At 43.4% G+C, this 20,832-nt stretch overlaps 2 protein-coding genes across 2 annotated transcripts; one reads left to right on the forward strand and one right to left on the reverse strand.

The window, feature by feature from the left end:
- The first annotated feature begins 3,634 nt into the window (after nucleotides 1-3,634).
- Nucleotides 3,635-10,198, forward strand: LOC114910482 (uncharacterized). Its single transcript, XM_029251775.1, has 4 exons — nucleotides 3,635-3,739; nucleotides 6,931-7,251; nucleotides 7,358-7,609; nucleotides 7,852-10,198. The coding sequence occupies exons 1-4, from the start codon at nucleotides 3,688-3,690 to the stop codon at nucleotides 8,061-8,063; spliced, it is 837 nt and encodes a 278-aa protein (XP_029107608.1). The 5' UTR covers nucleotides 3,635-3,687; the 3' UTR covers nucleotides 8,064-10,198.
- A 6,253-nt stretch (nucleotides 10,199-16,451) lies between these two features.
- Nucleotides 16,452-19,792, reverse strand: LOC108942252 (uncharacterized). Its single transcript, XM_018765430.2, has 5 exons — nucleotides 19,701-19,792; nucleotides 18,555-18,875; nucleotides 18,193-18,444; nucleotides 17,524-17,653; nucleotides 16,452-16,849 (listed from the first exon to the last, which is right to left on the reverse strand). Exons 1-4 carry the CDS (start codon nucleotides 19,747-19,749, stop codon nucleotides 17,532-17,534), a joined length of 744 nt encoding a protein of 247 aa, XP_018620946.2. The 5' UTR covers nucleotides 19,750-19,792; the 3' UTR covers nucleotides 16,452-16,849; nucleotides 17,524-17,531.
- Between the last annotated feature and the right edge of the window lie 1,040 nt (nucleotides 19,793-20,832).

Genomic DNA, 20,832 nt, shown 5'->3' on the forward strand with positions numbered 1-20,832 from the left:
CACTGACCCACCACCAAACCGGTCATGCTGAACGATGTTACAGGCTGCATAACGTTCTCCACAGCTTCTCTAGACCCTTTCACGTCTGTCACATGTGCTCAGGGTGAACCTGCTCTCATCTGTGAAAAGCACAGGGCGCCAGTGGCGGACCTGCCAATTCTGGTGTTCTATGGCAAATGCCAATCGAGCTCCAGGGTGCCGGGCAGCGAGCACAGGGCCCACTAGAAGATGTTGGGCCCTCAGGCCACCCTCATGAAACCTGTTTCTGATTGTTTGGTTAGAGACATTCACACCAGTGGCCTGCTGGAGGTCATTTTGTAGGGCTCTGGCAGTGCTCATCCTGTTCCTCCTTGCACAAAGGAGCAGATATCGGTCCTGCTGATGGGTTAAGGACCTTCTACGGCCCTGTCCAGCTTTCCTAGAGTAACTGCCCGTCTCCTGGAATCTCCTCCATGCTCTCGAGACTGTGCTGGGAGACACAGCAAACCTTCTGGCAATGGCACGTATTGATGTGCCATCCTGGAGGAGTTGGACTGCCTGTGCAACCTCTGTAGGGTCCAGGTATCGCCTCATGCTACCAGTAGTGACACTGACCCTAGCCAAATGTAAAACTAGTGAAAAACAGTCAGAAAAGATGAGGAGGGAAAAAATGTCAGTGGCCTCTACCTGATGACCATTACTGTTTTGGGGGTCATCTCATTGTCGCCCCTCTAGTGCACCTGTTGTTAATTTCATTAACACCAAAGCAGCTGAAACTGATTAACAACCCCCTCTGCTACTTAACTGACCAGATCAATATTCCAGGAGTTTAATTAACTTGATGCTATACTCTGATTAAAAAGTGTTCCTTTAATTTTTTGGAGCAGTGTATATAGTTCCAAAAGCACGTTACATACGTGTGCTCTATGAATGGAGTTCATGCACCAATCAGTTTCAAGATAAAAACAAAAGGTGTAATAAGGTGTAAAAACAACAGGATGGTCTGTCCATACTCAGGCCAAACATAAATTTGTTACATCTTAGGAGGAGCATTGCATCACGTCCCCAACTGCGTGCCCAACCACCGCACCTGCACCAAATCACGGAGACTGGGTGTAAAGAAGCTGCCTAGACAACCTCAGACTGCGGAACCTCATTTGAGCAACTGCAACTCTGTGTGCTCCCTTGTTCTCTTCCTCGCTCCCACCTCCCTTGCCCTTGGTTACGACTCCCCTGGTTCCACAACCTCTTGCTCTTGTCGTCTCAACTTCGGTTCCAGAACGCTCCCTCCAACGATGAACGAAGGTTGACCGACCCTCGCCTGTCCCCGACTACTCTCTCGGCTGTCCTTCAATAAAAGAAGCACCTGCGCTTGAGTTCCGTCTCTTGGCTCCTTATTGGACACACTGACACACTAAAAGATAATGTAACAATTCTGAAACAAAGAGGTAAGCACCAAATGTCCAGGAGTCGATTTAGTACTAGATAAGAAGTTCGCACTTATTCACCCTTCCACATGCAACCAGAAAGATAAGGATGCCCTATGGTTCTGGGATAGGCTCTGAACTACAGTGGCCCTGACTGAGGATAATGAAAATGCAAAGCTTTGTCACAGAGCACAGTGGTACTGCACTAATCCTTCTGTCATGGTACTACAAAAGGTACGACCTAACCCTTATTTATAGAATGTCAATGAAGCAAATGTACGGCCACGAGGAGTGTAGTTAAGATGTGGTGCAAGCAGGTTGCAAGTCCACCATGATGGACGGATGACCGAGCAGTGTCACCACACATGCCTACTTCATTCTCACAGTATCTTGACTTGCTAATGTTCAGACACAATTCTTTACTGTTTCCATTACCATCGCACTGGAAAAAAACATTGTCTGCAACGCAATGTTGCCTGCAAACAGGTCTCCTATAGAACATCTGAGAGCTTTATGAAGCTACTCAAGAAATTTTTTTCTAGGTAGCAGTGATTGACATTTGCATTACAAATTGCATTGGGTTTCCAGGTGTTTTTCACAGATTTTTTCACTTAAAGTTGTATTTGAATTTTACTTGCCATATTTGTGTAACCCTGTTTTGACATTAAATAAATACACACACACACATTTTCAGAACCGCTTGTCCCATACGGGGTCACGGGGAACCGGAGCCTACCCGGCAACACAGGGCGTAAGGCCGGAGGGGGAGGGGACACACCCAGGATGGGACGCCAGTCCGTCGCAAGGCCGTCGCAAGGCACCCCAAGCGGGACTCAAACCCCAGACCCACCGGAGAGCAGGACTGCGGTCCAACCCACTGCGCCACCGCACCCCCTATTAAACAAATAAAACAGACTTAATATATGTGTAATGGTGTTTTGATCACAACAAACAAGGAACTGAAACCGACTAAAAATACACAACTCCAAAAATACTGTAAGAAGAATTTATGAAATAACCAAACTGTGATGTGGTAAAACTAACGGGAATATTACACTTGGCTGGCGATGAGAGGCCTAATGTCTGAATTTGTATCTTCTAAAAATTTCCATCCACATTTATGAAACTGAAAAAGGCTCAGGTATGTGCATACTGTGATATCAATTGGACAAATCTCAACAAAGAACAGACAAAATCATAGGGATATATATTTAAAGGGGCCATTATTAGGGGACAGCTGGCAGTGTAGTGGTTAGAGCTGGTCACAGGTTTGATCCCCACCTCTGGCTGTTGTACCCTTGAGCAAGGTACTTACCCTAAATTACTCAAGTAAAATTACCGAGCTTTATAAATTGGGAAATAACTGTAAAAAACTCAACATTGTAAGTGGCTTTGGAGAACACACACACACACACACACACACACACCATCTGAAACCGCTCATCCCATAAAAGGTCACAGGGAGCCAGAGCCTAATCCAGCAACACAGGGTGCAAGGCTATAGGGAGGAGGGGACACACCCAAGAAAGGATGCCAGTCCACCACAAGGCATCCCAAGCAAGACTCAAACCCCAGACCCACCAGGGAGCAGGACCTGGTCCAACCCACTGTGCCCCCCGTTTTGGAGAAAAGCATCAGGTAAATATATAAATGTAAAATCTACTGTAACATTTGACCTGCATCATAATTCTAGCAGTTTTGAAAGGTTTGGTCCCATTTCTGAATTTCTTAGAACACACTGCAAGACCATGCTTGGTGAATACTGTAACTATTTGCCCTTGTGCTCTATTCAGCTGCATCTGTATGTATTTGCAGTTTTTCGGTAGAGTGATGTTGCCTTTACGCTGTTGTCACAAAGGTCTAACATCTCCATAATGTAAAATAATGTATTAGTGACATTAAATGTGTTTTTGCATACAGTAGGTGGAACTGCAGAGCAAAACACTGATGAACGTGTGCCTCTGGTACTTTAAACAGCTTAGCAGTGTTTGAAACCCTTTTCAGATGATCTAGACTTGGTGTGGTCTTTATTGTTCGTAAGATATCTTACCAAAAACCTATAAAGTTCTAAAAGGTTAATATTTGATACTGCTGGCCATGTTCACTGAATGAAAAAGTGGAGGTTTTTCAAGATTACTAAAAAAAACACACCCTTCTTCCAGTTTCACTTCGGATGTCACTTTAAGTTATGCAGTCAGAAAACATGATATATTCTACAGGAAGTCTGCTTTGCGCGTAGTTATAGTCATTAGCTCAACTCCTTCTTAAGTGCAACTATACCATGATAAAAGTCGTTTTTCTCATTCCCTGGATCACTCTCTCTGTGTTGACAGGTATAGTAGCACTATTTTGTTTTTACAATGACATTTGTTTCTTTGTAAGTATCAGTTAGTGCTTGAACAATGGGAAACTGAAAGTGAGGTATTGGCAGGCTCTTGAAAGATTAACTTAATCTTGAAACATTAATACTGATAAAGTGTGATGATTTTTTTTGCACAATTCTGTTCGTTTTTGTGTCTATTCATAATGTTTTCATTGGTGGAATATTAATTTTGAATGATCATTTAAACTGTCATATATATTATGAACTAATAACCGTTGTTATTGTGTCTACCGTGAGATATAGGAGCATTGTCTTCACCTTAGCTTCCCATACAAATACATAGTTTTCAGTCATAAAGCCACTTTTTTATATATAATTCCATAAGCCTTCAAACTTTGTATTAAACAATACAAGCATAATGTCACTAAACTGACACTGTCATCTGTGTTGGAGACTGATTTTAAAATTTTTGCTTTGAGCAAAAAGTCTATTTTTCCACAATGTTTATCTGTTAAAGATATGTTTACATGTATAACACACACATACACACATACACATTTTCAGAACCGCTTGTCCCATACAGGGTCGCGGGGAACCGGAGCCTACCCGGTAACACAGGGCGTAAGGCTGGAGGGGGAGGGGACACACCCAGGACGGGACGCCAGTCCGTCGCAAGGCACCCCAAGCAGGACTTGAATCCCAGACCCACTGGAGAGCAGGACCCAGTCCAACCCACTGCGCCACTGCGCCCCCCATACATGTATAACACATTGTGGTATTTAATAATATCAAAATGTTTTTTTTATGATCATAAATTTCTATCAAGTATGCTATTTGAATAATTTGCAGTTTTTACTAGTAATGCATATTTTTTGTGCAAAGAAGCACAAATAAACCATTTTATAATCCTGAATGATACGATAACACACGATGCGCTTCTTTTTTATTTCCACTGTAGTGTAATTTCTTATCGTGTATGCATATTTTTAGCGTATGATAGCTCATTTTTTTATTTAGATAACATTTTCTCAGTCAGTGTTACCAAGTGCTAACCTTAGCTGATACTATAGTAAAGATCTAGGATTATTATTACCAAGATAATATTACCCCAAGGCTAGCTAGGGCTGTAGAAGGGTATAAGAAAAAGTTTTTGTATGAAGTTATGGGTTATGAATTGACAGGATGACAAATCGTGTGTGTGTGTATAATGCTCATGTGAAAGAGACAATAATCAAAGCAGACAAGAAAAAAGAGGCAACAAGACAACCTTGCAAAGATGAACAGAATGCGAAGTATATAAGACAAAGAACTGTGAAACTCAAAGCCCGGAAACAAAAAGGGGTCAAAACCCAAAACAAAGTGTTCCGTTATACTATCTAAAGCCCTATGAACAAACTAAACAGGCGTACAGACAGTATACGAACAAAGAAAGAAACAAAAATATCAAAGTAACAGTAAGAAGTCAAATGGGAAGACAGCACTGTGAAAATTAGAGAAATAATTTTGTTATTCAACATCCAAGCTCTCCAAAAGGCCTCCAGGAGGTTGCTTTTGAACTTGAGGGAAATCCTGCCTTTCTGGTTTAGCAAATCCAGCTCTTCTGGATTGACAATGATGGACAGTTGTCACTCCAAATCCATGTAAGGAAGAAGGGAGACGAAAAAGAGAAAACAAAATAACACTCCAGTGGGCATAACAAGATATCATTGAAAGTGAAGACTTTAACTGAAAACAGTCTCCACAAAGCAACAATATCGGGTTATGAGTCTCCAAATGACTCTTACCACTTGGAGAACCATCGATCCTTACTTTACAACACATCAAGTGAATGAAAAAGAAATCCTGGTATAGATATGGCAGAGAAAGACCATAGATGTAGAACAAACAGAACCCGATATGACCAGATATTTGTGCAAGATTTTTGATGAATGACTATTCTCACTAATAGCAGTCAAAGCCACCTCCTGTGTTGCTGAGTGTGGCGTAAAAACGTTTATAGACCAAGTGTTACAGACAAGGAAGATCTGAGAATACACGTTTTTGAAATAGCACTGTTGCTGCCTGTCTTTGTCTTTATCGTGCTGTGAAAATGTCACATCCGGTGTGTATGCAAGAAAGCTACTGCAAATTACATCCTGCTTGTTTGGCAATGTTCAGAGTCTGAAACAAGCATACTTCCTGGAAAAAAAAAAAAACGCCTTCAACCCACAGAAAGCTATGTGTCCAGTCTGTCTGGTGCTCTTTGGTAGTGTGTATAACATGATTCCCTGAAGGGTCCAACATCTATGATGACATCCTGCTCCTCTAGAACTTGTACAACTTGTGTGCTGTTGAGCCTCATGATCTATTGTTCTAAGTGGTCCTAATGTACCTGTGGAGGGTAGCATCAGTACCTCTTAGCTTTAGCCATAGTTTGATTTGTGGCAGAAGCCAGCACACATGGTCCCAACTGTAAAACACCTTGCATTTATGACCATGTTTCACTGTAAGACACTGACAACCTCCCAACACGTGCCGAACACGAGATAGAGGATGCATTTTCACTTGAAATCAAAAGTCATGCAAAGCAAAGTTCACTTTTAATGTTTTATCTGAAAAATATCGTGGTTTATTAAAAATATCTTTTTAAAGAAAATACAGATACTTTATGGACAGGACTGCATGTTTTCTACAGTAATTAAAATGCCTTTGTTATTGTCTTGTGTTTCCACTGTATTTGATTCACTGTGGAACCATAACATATGTACAACATGCAAAATATACTGTATATTTTGTACTGTAATGAATAATCTAAAATATCTTGTACTCTTCTTTGACATCAGCATCAGTATTTTCCAGTATTTGTTTAGTATACTACACATAGTTTGTATAGTCCTTCTCTGTGTTGCACTATAATATGCAGTTTATTATTCGTAATATTAATATTGTGTATAATATTGATCTGGGGATGTGGTGGCAGAGTGGGTTTGGCCAGGGCATGTTGTGTGGTAGGGCTGGGGTTCGAGTCCTGCCTTAGGTGCCCTGCGATGGACTTGCATCCCTTCCTGGGTGTGTCCACTTGCACCCTGTGTTCCTGGGTTAGGTTTCGGTTTGCCATGACCCCACTCGGGACAAGCAGTTGTAGACATGTGTATGATATTAATAAGTAATAATCCTTTCTTATTGAAAAAAATGTACATGTTCACTTGTGTGTCTCTCCAGAGCTGAGTGCTGCAGTCAGTTCTGTTGATCAGTTTGCGCTGAAAGGAAAGTCTATTAATCTCACAGTGGAAGGACTACAAACAGAGAATGTCAACAGACTTTCATGGAAAGTAAACTCAACGATTATACTGGAGTACGACCTGGAGGAAAAGAAAAAGAAGTACTTCGGCAGTTTTAAGCAGAAGACAAAGTTTAACCCCACAGACTACTCTCTGTACATTAAGAACCTGACGGAGGCAGACAGTGGTCTCTACTCTGTTGAAATTATGGACAATTCTGGGGGACGCACTGATCACACCAAGTATAACTTACATGTCCAGGGTAAGTTGGGTTTTTGCGACCTGATCATTTGTGTCTCTTACGGCTGGTAATGTGATCGGTGAGGACGGTTCTGATATGTTCCATGTGGTTCTGTGCTGTTTCACAGAAGCTGTACCCAAACCCATCCTAAATCTGATGTTACTCCATCTCAACTCCTCTGGAACAGTTTGCAATGTGTCAGTGAACTGCTCAGTTGGACACAGCTGGGTCTCCTGCACCTGTGATCAGGACCAGTGTAAACATGTGGAACTCCAGTCAGATGTGAACATCAGTGTTACTGCTAACAAGGGTACCATCACCTGTACAGGCAGCAATCTGGTCAGCAGTGCAAACCAGTCAAAAGCGATGGAACCTCTATGTAAGGGTTTGTTCTTGAGCTCTGTGTTTTGATATTTGCTTTACAGCACTCTAACAAATTCAAATTATTCTTTTATTCGTCCATAGAATAAACACTGAATGTCACTGAGCTATAATTGTTAAAAATGTTAGAACGTAATGACTTAAAATTCCTTTAATTACATGGCTCTGAGAACTGTCACTAATGATTCCAATCTAGATGTTGGACCCTTTCGATACACATAACTTCTGTTTTATTTGCAGGTGTTCAATCCCCCCTTACAGGTTCCTCTGCATTCATGGGTATCATTGCATCCGTTTTGGCAGTTTTCGGGGTTGTATTAATATGTGTCATATCGCTGGTTAGAAGATCCATGAGGTCTTCAAGCCATTCTGTATCACAGGTAACACTCTTGACTTTGAAATTGCTATTTAACATTTTTTGTAGCTCTGTATTTACTTGCAGACACACATAGACAAAAGTTAGAATGTGTGCATGCTATAGCTGGCAGTGACATGGCCAGGACAGTAGGTTGATCCCAAAAAAGGGGGTATTATTAAAATATGAAGGGGACATTGCCACTTTATGTTTAGAGAAAACACAAAAACCTAAACCTAAAACACACAAATAAAGCCAAAAAGGGAAGGGAACCTCCATCCCACACCCACCAAATGGTCTCCTTTGTCTTCAGACCAGCTGCTTTAATGTTTCTCTCTTAATGGGGAGCAGCTGGTCATCATTGTTCGGTTTGAACTAGTGGTTGGCTATGGGGAGCTATCAGTCAACTGTCAGTACAACCCTTCCCCTGCCAGGATGGTACCACCCACCAGCTAACAATATTTTGATCAATATTTTAGATAATATTTTTTCACAAACAGATACATGTTCATTATGTGAGCTGTACAATCCATCCAACCGTTATCAATAACTGTTTGTTCAATGCAGCTTAGTGTTGGTCTAGAGCCTGTCTCAGAAGAATGGCGTGTGAGACAGGGTATACCTTGGATAGGAATCTGCCTACTCCACAATGACACAGACATTGATTGACTGTTACACACAAAGTACAATTTAGAGTCTCTAACTGACCTGAGACATGTCTCTGCCTAAATCACAGAAATTAGTCAAACTGGACACTGTTATTAATAATACTGTATTCACTTTATCTCTTCTGGAGATGAGACCACTGGTGCGTCACAACTCCTGGACTGTGGATTCAGACATGGGTTCTAATTGGGCTCAGTCTGTGTGTAGTTTAAATGTTCTGTCCTTGGTCTATATGGTTTCCCCCACAGTCCAAAGATCTGTTTCAGGTGAACTGGTGATTCTAAATTGCCCTCATTGTGGGAGTGAATATGTGAGTGAGATCATCCATGATGAACTGGGGTCCTGGCCCTAGTGTACCCTGCCTTGTGCCCCATGGATCCCAGGACAGGCTCTGGTCCACTGGACGTTGAAAGAACAAATTTATTTCCCTCTTTTGTTGCAGTTTGCTTATTTCCAGCATGTGTCATGTCTTCCAACATGTGTAAAAGCAAAAATACTTTTGGAAGTACTGTAACTGGTGCTCACTCACTTGCAATCTTCTGTTTTACAACCATTTCTCAGTTCTTTCCCAAACTTAAAACAAAAACAGTTAGAAAAGTCTGTGTTGAATTGATACATATTCTCAAAATGTACCTAAAACAAATTTTACAGGAAGACCCTTCATGCATATTTAAGAGCATACTGACATACAATATACACTGATTCCATAGATTGTTGTGTCACACTTAGCAGTATAATGATGTAAATATGTCTTTAGGTGCAGTGGAATGATGTGTCATATTTACACCTGATATAATGATGTCTTTATAAATGATCTATTATAGAATACAGTGTCTGTGCTGTAAGTGCATCATAACAGAGCTTAAGAAATAGTTTTTTGTATCTGTATCAGATCATACTTATGTGCTTTATGATGTAATTGTGTGTTTGTAATTTATGTGCTGCAGAACATCGGAACTGAGCAAAACACTATATACTCCACTCCGGAGAACCCAAGCACACACTGCCCTCTAAATGTCAACCAAGAGACTGATCAAACTGTGTACTGCACTGTGATGCAGAGAAATAACCAAGGGTCCAACGCTACAGTACCTCCAAGCCACGATGGTGATATTACTATATACAGTATGGTGAAAAAATGACCTGGACCTCCTAACTTGATGTAAGGGTTTAAAGCATATCAACTGTGACACAGAGTGCAGTTTAGTAGGTTGAATGGTAGGGCAGCAGGTAGCTCTCACCGCACCTGGACCGTCTGAGTGATACTGGATTCGAATCCATCCCAGTTTGTATGGAGTTTGCATGTTCTCCCATATTCCAAAGACATGTTTTTTTTGGAGAATGTCTTTTGCGACCCTGTAATGGACTTGATTCTGTTGGTCAAAGGTGGAATGACAGTACAGGGTTTATGGCCCTATCAGGACACCATGGTTTTGTATTAATTTTAGTTATTATATTTTGTCATGTCTTATAAAGGTGAGCTATGCTTTATTGTTAAAGGTGTTTACAGAGAAAGAGAGAAATTGGGTTCTAACCTTGTTCAGTTTGTGTGTGTGAGTTTGTATGTTCTCCCCATGTTCACATGGGTTTTCTCCCATGGTCCAAAGACATGTGTTTCAAGTGAATTGGTGATCCTAATTGCCCATAACATCAGAAACTGGTAATTCAGAACTGGTATCAAAGCCAGGGTGGTAACGGTTGATGTCAGGAAGGGGATCGGCAACAAAAAAACCTCAGCTCCAGCTGAAACTTAAAATGCTGCAGATTCTGGAGGTTCAAAATTCAAACTGGGTTCTAGAAAAAGCAGTGAAACTAAATAGTACTAGTAGAATATTAAATTTGTTTCCCTGGTACTGATGTGAGACACCTTTGATTGTAATACAGAGAATGTTACCTATTTTAAGGTATAGAATGGAAGGTCTTGAGACTGCATTTACATTATTATTGTGTCTGGATTAATGAAGAGCAAAAAACTGTTCTTTAAAAACAAGTGTACAAAGTTTAGTGTAGTGTATCTGGAATAGTCACCTTGGATGACCATGGATGACATCAGGAAAACATTAGTTAATCATTGAATCTACTTTGAAGAAAAGTGTCTGGTAAATGTAAATGATTGTCCCTTTATGTGCCACTAATTTGGAATTTATATGCTTGTGATACTGTTCAGTTAGAATAAAAACCTGTTGTAAACCATTATTTTCCTGCTTGACACTGTCATATTAATGTCACGCCCCCCACGGCTGCGCAACAGGGAACACCTACCACGAATCATTAAGCACAGGTATAAGAGGGGAGTGTGGAGCACAGCACAATGCAAAACCATGTTTAGCCTCCTGACTCACTCACCCTGCTCCTTGCTCCTTGCTCCTTGCTCCTTGCCCTGCTCCCTGCTCCTCGCCCTGCTCCCTGCTCCTTTCTCCTCGCCCTGCTCCTTGCTCCTTGCCGCCGACTTTCTGGTTTGCCGCTACCTCTAGCCAGTTTCCTGGATTACGATTCTTGGATTTGCCCCTTTGGATTCCGTTCGCACCTCGGTGACCGCTTGCCTGTTTATCTGACCATGTCTTCTGGATCGCCCCATGAACAGTCTTTCTGTGCTCCGCACTTGGGTCCGATGCACCCACGCTGGGGGAAACCCGTAACAGAAGGTTCCACCTCACTATTGGACCCAGCGGATTCAGAGCACCTCCAGCGCTCGTTTGCAGCGCAGGACGCCTTGTTAAGAGCACACGAGCAGTTCCTCTCTTGCCTGTCTGGCCCCGTCTGCCAGGTATGGTGGCACTCCGACTTGCTGTGAGGGATTTCTGCTGCAGTGTGAACTCATGTTCTTTAGTTTGCCCCAAGTGTACTGCACTGATCTCAGCTGTATTGTATACATGATTTCCCTCCTGACTGACTGAGCATTAGACTGGGCTATGACCGCACGGGGGCGCTGTTCCCAACTCTCCTATGAGGACTTCAAAGCCCACTTCCGCTCAGTCTTTGGGATTTCTGGTTCTGACCTGACAGCCAGTGAGCGCCTCTTCAACCTGACCCAAAGTGTCCGTCCTGCTGCTGAGTTTGCACTGGAATTTAGGATCCTAGCAGAAAAAAGCGGGTGGGATCGGAACGTCCTCCTGGTCTGTTTCTGTCGGGGACTGCAGCCCAAACTACGATGTGAGTTGGTGTTCCGGGGTGAGAAGTGAACGCTCGACCAGTATATCGAGGCTGCACTCGCCCTTAACAACCTCGCCCGCGGAAGGGAGCCTGCACTGGACTCTGCTTCCGAATCCTCTATCAAACCCCTACAAGTGACTGAATCCCTGCCTCTCAGGCAGGGACGACTCTCTCCAGCCGAGCGACAGTGCCGGTTCCGCGATCACCTGTGTTTGTATTGTGGTAATCCTGGTCATTGTCGTGTTTCCTGTTCCATCCGTCCTGAGCCTCAGGTGAGTGGGATGCTCCAAAGTGACCACCTCACTGTGCCCGTGGTGCTCTCCTGGGGCGAACACTCTGTGGCCGTTCAAGCTTTGGTGGACTCCGGGGTGGCCGGGAGTTTCATCAACACTACCTTCGCAAAGACGCACCAGGTACCCACCGTTCGGTGTGCGACTAGGCTACGGGTAAGTGCCCTGGATGGGCAACCCTTGGGATGGGGGTTTGTGGACACCCAGACAACACCCCTTCAGCTGGGGGTGGGAGTATGTCACCATAGAAACCGTTCAATTCTACCTGATATCTGCTCCTGAGACGCCTATAATCCTAGGCTATCCTTGGTTGTCTAAACATGATCTGGTGTTTAGGTGGAGCACTGGGGAACTGCTTACGTGGGGGTCACGTTGCGGGAAATCCTGTTTGCAGCTCCCCTGCCGGGCCACAACCGTGGAGAGTGCTGCGTCTCCTCCACAGATGGAAATTCCCCCTGAATACTAGGAACTAGCCAAAGCATTCAGTAAAGATCAGGCCGCAGTGCTGCCACCGCACCGACCCTGGGACTGCGCGATTGACCTCCTCCCAGGGACAACACCTCCCCGGGGTAAGCTCTACCCTCTTTCCATACCTGAACAACAGGCCATGCAGCAGTACATCTCGGAGGCCCTCAAGGCAGGAATCATCCGGCCATCCACCTCCCCTGCTGCTGCGGGGTTCTTCTTTGTCGAGAAGAAGGATGGGGACCTTCGCCCCTGTATAGATTATCGGGGGCTTAACCGGATCACAGTGAAGTACCCTTATCCATTGCCTTCAATCACAGCAGCCCTAGAGCTAGTCAACCGAGCACAATGGTTCACTAAGTTAGACCTACGCAGTGCGTACAATCTGATAAGGATACGAGAGAGGGGTGAATGGAAGACCACCTTTAGCACCGCCCTCAGTCATTACGAATACCTTGTCATGCCTTTTGGCCTCGCTAATGCCCCCAGTGTGTTCCATGACTTCGTGAACCATGTCCCTGGGGACCTCATCAACCACGGGGTTCTCGCTACTTTGATGATATTTTAATCTATACCTCCTCCATGAATGGACATGTCTCCTTAGTCCAAGAGGTCATCCAACGACTGCTCAGGCATTGTCTGTACGTCAAAGGGGAAAAGTGTCTGTTTCACCAGAGGCAGGTATCGTTCCTAGGATATGTTCTCAGTCCGGACAGAGTAGCCATGGATCCTCAAAAAGTAAGAGCGGTCCTCCAATGGCCACAGCCAACAACAGTTACAGCTCTACAGCGTTTTCTAGGCTTTGCCAACTTTTATCGCCAATTCATTCGGTTCTTTAGTACCTTGGCTGCCCCTTTGACTGCCCTAATCTCCTCCAAGAGGTCTAGACTCAACTGGACAGAGTAGGCCCAAAATGCTTTCGATGCCCTAAAACAATGGTTTAATAATGCTCCTATTCGCCTACATCCTGATCCCAACCTCCCATTTGTGGTGGAATTTGGTGCCTCAGAGACAGGGGTAGGTGCAATATTGCCTCAACGCCAGCAAAATCCGTCTAAACTGCACCCTTGCGCCTTCTTTTCAAAGAAGATGTCCCCAGCTGAGAGGAACTACGACATCGGGAATCGTGAGCTCATTGCCATGAAAACAGCCCTAGAGGAATGGAGGCACTGGCTGGAGGAGGCTAGGCATCCTTTCGTCATCCTCACGGACCACAAGAACCTAGAATATCTCCAGACAGCAAAACAACTCAACCCCCGACAAGCCAGGTGGGCCCTCTTTTTCACTAGATTCCACATTACTGTAACCTATCGTTCTGGCAGCAAGAATACGAAGGCAGGCGCCCTATTACGTATCCACGAGTGGGAGTCCCTTGAACAAGACCCTGAGTACATCTTACCCCGGACTTGCCTCGTAGCCCCGGTGCATTGGGACTTCAGTGACGACCTGGCCCAAGCCCAGGCCAACGAGCCTGAACCTCCAGAGAAGCCCACCGGCAAGCAGTATGTTCCCCCGGGGTTGAGAACTACGATTTTACAGTGAGCGCATGATCATCCTGCCGCCGGTCACCCTGGGTTTAGCAAAACCCAGGCCTTACTCCAGAAGCATTCCTGCTGTCTGTCACTACCGGAAGTTGTTCAAGACTACGTTTGGGCATGTCAGGTGTGTGCCCAGGTCAAGTCTTCTACCCAAAAACCGGCGGGACTCCTGGAACCCCTACTCGTGCCTAATCGTCCCTGGTCACACATAGCTTTGGACTTCCTTGTTGATCTCCCCGTATCTGACGGTAAGACGGTCATAATGACTGTTGTTGATAGATTTTCCAAAGCCTGTCGGTTGATTCCCCTCGCCAAGCTTCCAACAGCCCTAGAGACTGCCGAGCTCTTGTTTCTCTACGTCTTCCGGCTCTTCGGCTTGCCGGAAGGCATCGTGTCAGACCACGGACCCCAATTCACCTCCAGGCTGTGGAAAGGCTTTTGACACAAGTTGGGAGTAATGGTAAGCTTGACTTCGGGATATCACCTGCAAGCAAAAGGGCAGGTGGAAAGGATTCAACAGGACATCACCCGCTTCCTCCACATTTAGACCACTGAAAAACCACAACACTGGGTGTGCTACTTGCCTTGGGCTGAGTATGCGCACAATGCCCTCTCTCACACCTCCACAGGTCGCTCCCCATTCCAGTGCGTATTAGGATACCAGCCACCACTATTTCCTTGGAATCCCAGCTCCAGCGATGTTCCAACTGTGGAAGTGTGGTACCAGGCTAGTGTAGAGGTATGGAGGTCGGTACAAGAACATTTTAAACGCACTCAGGTCTGGATGAAACGACAGGCTAATCGTCGCAGACGTCCACTTTCCTTTGTGCCTGGGCAACGGGTTTGGCTCTCCACCAGAGGCCTTTGGGGAGCTTATATGACAAAAAAACTCAGCCCCAGATATTTAGGACCATACAAGATTCTTTGCCGTGTCACTCCTGTTTTCTATCGGTTGCAAGTTCCCTCTCATTTACGAGTGCACCCCACTTTCCATGCCTCTTTTCTTAAACCTTGCGCAGCTTCCCTGCATCAGCCCTCTCTCAACACGCCGCCGCCCCCTCGATCTCGTCTATACGGTAGGGGCTTTGCTAGACTCCCGTTGTCGGGCAGGTGGTCTCCAGTACCTGGTGGATTGGGAGGGGTACGGTGCCGAAAAACAATGTTGGGTACGTGCCCAGGACATCCTAGACCCTGATCTGGTTTCTGCCTTCCATAGGGACCATCCGAACCGCCCTGGGCCCAGGCCGCACCTGCGCCGGGGGAAACCCGTAGCAATTAAGCATAGGTCCTTCAAGGTCTATTGAGGGGTTAAGGCTGAACTCTGTCAAAATTTTATATTTGTAGACAATGTAATAAAAAAAAAAATTCTCTGTCTTGTATTTATTTTCACACATCCGCATATTATATATTTGATACTTCTAATGTGGCAAAAGTCAATTATAAGTTAATATCGAAACGCATGTCTGAACAAAATACAAGAAGCAGTATTCAGGATCTGCCTTTAGAATATCTAGAATTATTCCAGGATTATTGCAGATGAATAAAGCTTGTATTCAGCAGTTTTGCACATTAACATACCTACACAACCTACCTAATAAGATTTCAGTAAAAAACTAAATATACAGGGAGCACAGTTTCTTTGAAATTAATCATTATTTATTCATGGTTTGTGATTTTGAGTCTTGCTTCTGTGTTACATTTACATTTATTAATTTAGCTGACGGTTGTGTTGTGCCACATTTTCCATTAAACATCACAGTGTAAAATAATACATAAGCACGTTTCCTTAATGAAAAAAGCAGGAATGTATGGATCTATTGAAAAGGCAAATATATGTAAAGCTTTAACTAAATTAATCTAAACACATTGCAGTTAGGAAAGGGTACTGAAAATGTCAGTAAACTTACATTGTTCAACAACTTTTAAGAAGATTCATGCATGACTTTATCAATTGCCAAAATACAGTACAAATTGATCTAAACAAATTCAGTACTTTGGAAAGTAGATGGAGTTATGCATTTAAAGAATATGCATCTTTATTGTCTCCTCCATTATTCCACCAGACAGCAGCAGTTGTCTTCTTTGGCTTTATATTATTTTGTAACATTTACTTACTTGATGGAAAAGACACACACACACACACACACACACACACACACACACACACACACACACACACACACACACACACACACACACAGTCTGTCATGGTCATGACAAGCAGGAGCATAGCCTGGTGGCGCGGGGCACACCCAGGGCAAGACGCCAGTCCACTGCAGGGCACCCCAAGCAGGGCTCAAACCCCAGACCCACCAGAGAGCAGGACCTGGCCTTGCACCACCACACCCCCTATGAAAAAAACAAGTTCATTCAAACAAAAGAGAAATATCAAATACAGCCACACAAATGACAAGTATAGTTTAATTGCATGTTAATGCAATGGCACCTAATACAATGTAACTGCTAATAAAAAGAATTAAGCAAATAAAAAAACAAGAGTAACTTCCCTGTGCTGCAGGTTAAAGTACACTTTACAAAGGTAATGTTTGGGAGCTTTCTTGAAGAACATTAGAGATTTTACAGTCTGGATGAAGAGATTAAGTTTATTTTGCCACATTGTGGTGGATGGCAAAATTTGTGGAATTTCAGAGCCTCTGCGGGAGGAACTGTCAGAAGACATGAGGTCGAAGATTGTGATGTTGTTTGGATCTTAGGCCAGAGAAGCTCTTGAAGGAAATTTGTTCTTGCCTTCACCACATTGTATGGATTGACTGGATAGAAAATAGGAGGGAAAACATGTGAAAACAGTTTAATATTGCATAGTTAACAGAGCAGTGCTGAAATTTAGCCTCAAAACAATACACTGTGGGCTATTTCATCTTTATTACTACAACTTCATTACTTCATTTCTTCTTTGAAGGGTAGCCCTGGCACAGCAGGTAGCACTGGGGCCTCATAGTGTCAGGTTGTGCGACTGAAAGTAGGTTTGAGGCCTGCTTAGATGGCAAGGCATGTTGGCATGTGTTCCCTGTGTTCACATGTGTAGCTTTTCTCAGGGTGCTCTGGTTTCCTCACACAGTCCAAAGACCTGTTTTAAGAGCACCCGGAGAAAACCTACACATGTGAACACAGGGAAAACATGCTGACTCCACACAGAATAAACTAGATTCAAACACATGTCTGAACACACAACCAGGCATTGAGACTGCTACCTACTGTGCCACCCAGATACAGAATACATTTCTGAGTGGTTTCTGTTAAATACCATTCTGCATGTTTCACGTAACACATTATTTAAACTTATTTTAAACATAAAGCTGTAAGGTCATCAGTTCATAAATATTCATAGAGTATCAGAAAAGAATTTTCTACCTTTCTATGAGAGCTGTGACCAAGATTGTCAAATTATGAATATTTTGGGAGTACTTTGAAGAGCTGCACTGACCTGCCGAATCACTTTCTGCAGTGGGTAAAGATGACGGCTGTTATCATTATGGCTAAACCCAGAGAGAACAGCACCATCTTCAATATACACCAAGAGAATCCAGAATGTACCACTGGAAAGGCATGTAAACCTATAAGGAATAAACTGCAGACTGTTAAACTGGCAGCACTGCTCTTCATATATAAATTTCAGTAAAGTAGTACATAGAAATACAGCTCATATCTCACTCATTTCAACCATGAGCTGTCTGGTGAGCAAGCGCTGAGAAGAAGATCTAAACTTTAATATTTGTTGGCATGAACATATTGCATATTATTTGGCAAAGTGAAATTACATTCATTCAAAACAGATGTACATCTCAAAGAGCAATACAAAAACGATACAGAAAAGTGCATTACGCTAACGGAAGGAGAAGTCTTATTAGATTTTGAACTGTATGATTTTTTGTAGTGAGTATGTTCTGTGCAACTCATAGAAAGGACAGAAGATAAAGTTTTTAAGCTAAAAACAATATTCCTAGGTTGTTACTACATACAGTACATAAACACTGTTTTTACAAAGTATAAATCATGCTTTGTGCTCTGAGAGTTACTCCAGTCACTGTAAAACACTAAACCACAATCATGTGATCATAATAACAGTTTGAAACACTTATCAGCAAACCCTTACATAGAGGTTCCATCACTTCTGATTGGGTTTCACTGCTGACCAGATTGCTGCCTGTACAGGTGATGGTACCCTTGTTAGCAGTAACACTGATGTTCACATCTGACTGGAGTTCCACATGTTTACACTGGTCCTGATCACAGGTGCAGGAGACCCAGTTGTGTCCAACTGAGCAGTTCACTGACACATTGCAAACTGTTCCAGAGGAGTTGAGATGGAGTAACATCAGATTTAGGATGGGTTTGGGTACAGCTTCTGTGAAACAGCACAGAACCAGCCAGATGGAACATATCAGAACCGTCCTCACTGATGACATTACCAGCCGTAAGAGACACAAATGATCAGGTTGCAAAAATCCAACTTACCCTGGACATGTAAGTTATACTTGGTGTGATAGGTGGATTTTCTATTATTGTCAAGAATTTGAGCAGAGTAGAGACCACTGTCTGCCTCCATCAGGTTCTTAATGTACAGAGAGTAGTCTGTGGGGTTAAAATTTGTCTTCTGCTCAAAACTGCCAAAGTACGTCTCTTTCTTTTCCTTCAGGTCGTACTCCAGTATAAGCGTTGAGTTTACTTTCCATGAAAGTCTCCGGACATTCTCTGTTTGTAGTCCTTCCACTGCGAGATTAATAGACTTTCCTTTCAGCACAAACCGATCAACAGAACTGACTGCAGCACTCAGCTCTGGAATGACACACATTGCAGTCAAAAATGAGCTTAATTTACTGATAATGTGAAATAACTAATTACAGTAACATTTTTATATTTGCTATATTGACATGTACAAAACCCATTCACTCACTATTGTAAACCACATGTCCAAGTTAGGGTTGTGGTGGTCTGAAGCCTATCCCAAATGTACAGTGTGCATAGCTAGCTAAGGCACACCCTGGATGGGATGCAAGACCATTGCAAGGGAGCCACACACACACACACAGAGGCAATTTATATACACTGTAGATATTATACATATATATAATGGGGGGGTGTGGTGGTGCAGCATGTTTGGCCTGTGCCTGCTCTTGGGTGGGTCTGGGGTTTGAGTCCTGTTTGGGGTGCCTTGTGACAGCCTGGTGTCCCATCCTGGGTGTGCACCCTGTGTCACTGGGTTAGGCTCCAGTTTCAGTCAATGTGTGTGTGTGTGTGTGTGTGTGTGTGTGTGTGTGTATCTATATCACAAAGACTGAGCTGAGCACATTTGTGTGGGTTTCTTACATCTGTATTTACATAGATCACATTTTTGCTAGTCATGCCTCTGTGTGTTGCAAATACTGTAGGTTTGTTATAACACTAAAGGTATTTGTCTATTTTTTATAAAGAATCAAACTTCTGAGGACAAGCTGAAATTATAGGACTTTGAAAAGGTCTTTATGGATTAACACATTACACACACACACACACACACACACACACTCCAAAACAGAGGGAAAACAATTTACTGCTGCTACGATGTGCACGGTTTGCTACAACAGCCTCACAAATGTGAAATGTCAATGTAATATGTATTACCTGTTTCCAGTGAGAAGGTTAGAAAGAAAAAGAGCACTGTTGTTAGCATCTTGTTTTGTTTTGAAGAATTAAGGCTTTCTTGTACGAAATACTGACTTCGGTCAAAGTGAGCTTTCACTTTCTCTTTCAATGGTTTTAACTTATCAGGAACTGAAAAGGGAATGTTCTCGTCTTTTCCTGTCACAGTGCAGTTCGACCATCTAAAATACTCAGCAGTATCCGGCTCGAAATGCGGACTCTGAACTACTTTGATTCAGTTGTGCACAACAGCGTTTGGAAATGTGCTTCGAAGCTTGTATCAAAATGACACGTATTGTGTCACGTAACTGTTCTAAAAGGTTTCAGATGTTTTACTGCTTTTCAGGCGAACGAAGTGCCAGCTGATGATCTGGGATCAGAAGATTTTGACCCAATACACACACACACACACACACACACACACACACACCCAGGACAGGATGCCAGTCCCTCGCAAGGCACCCCAAGCAGGACTCAAATCCCAGACCCACCAGGAAGCAGGCACAGGCCAAACCTGTTGTGCCACCGCACCCTCACTGGCCCAATTCACCAACATTAAAAGTACAAGAATATATTTGTGTTCCCCCATCTGTCACACCCTCAAACGCTTGAAAAATTTGTATAACGCCTGTGTAAGGCTCAGCTTTCTGAAATATCTAGCCTCATTCCCCAGAGTGCTTTCTTTGAACTGAATTATTACTGTGAGCCTGGCTTCCTGTATCCAGCTGCACTCCTTCGTCTTGGAGGAATGACCCTGAGGATGGTGAAGGTCCATGTCTTAGAACCCTTCATCTTGGTAGCAACTGTGGGAACCTTTCTTGGTAAGATTTGATGACGTTAATGGAGGACACAAGGACGTGTGAGATGAGTTGGGTTTTAGGAATGGGCAGAGACACTTTTTTAATACGGAATATAAAGCCTTCAGAAATTTTATTCAGAAACTTCCAAGATTTAATTGACATCCTTCCATCCAGAAATGCCCTTAAGATGATGGTAAGTTCCAAGTGTCAGGAGAGCAAGAAGAAAGCAATAGCTCAGCTGATGGAAGCAGCAACCATGAGGCTAACAAGAGATACGTCGGCCTGCAGAAGCATTTCAGATTATATTACAATCA

This window comes from Scleropages formosus, chromosome 5 (assembly GCF_900964775.1).
Source record: "Scleropages formosus chromosome 5, fSclFor1.1, whole genome shotgun sequence".
In the NCBI taxonomy this organism is placed as follows: domain Eukaryota; kingdom Metazoa; phylum Chordata; class Actinopteri; order Osteoglossiformes; family Osteoglossidae; genus Scleropages; species Scleropages formosus.

What these genes read in the sequence shown, in the direction of transcription:
- LOC114910482 (XM_029251775.1), top strand. Translation starts at nt 3,688, where the DNA reads ATGATAAAAGTCGTTTTTCTCATTCCCTGGATCACTCTCTCTGTGTTG. An exon ending in CACTCTCTCTGTGTTGACAG is followed by an intron (nt 3,740 to 6,930) that starts GTATAGTAGCAC and finishes GTGTCTCTCCAG; the next exon opens with AGCTGAGTGCTGCAGTCAGT. An exon ending in GTATAACTTACATGTCCAGG is followed by an intron (nt 7,252 to 7,357) that starts GTAAGTTGGGTT and finishes GCTGTTTCACAG; the next exon opens with AAGCTGTACCCAAACCCATC.
- LOC108942252 (XM_018765430.2), bottom strand. Translation starts at nt 19,749, where the DNA reads ATGCTAACAACAGTGCTCTTTTTCTTTCTAACCTTCTCACTGGAAACA. An exon ending in AACCTTCTCACTGGAAACAG is followed by an intron (nt 18,876 to 19,700) that starts GTAATACATATT and finishes GTGTCATTCCAG; the next exon opens with AGCTGAGTGCTGCAGTCAGT. An exon ending in GTATAACTTACATGTCCAGG is followed by an intron (nt 18,445 to 18,554) that starts GTAAGTTGGATT and finishes GCTGTTTCACAG; the next exon opens with AAGCTGTACCCAAACCCATC.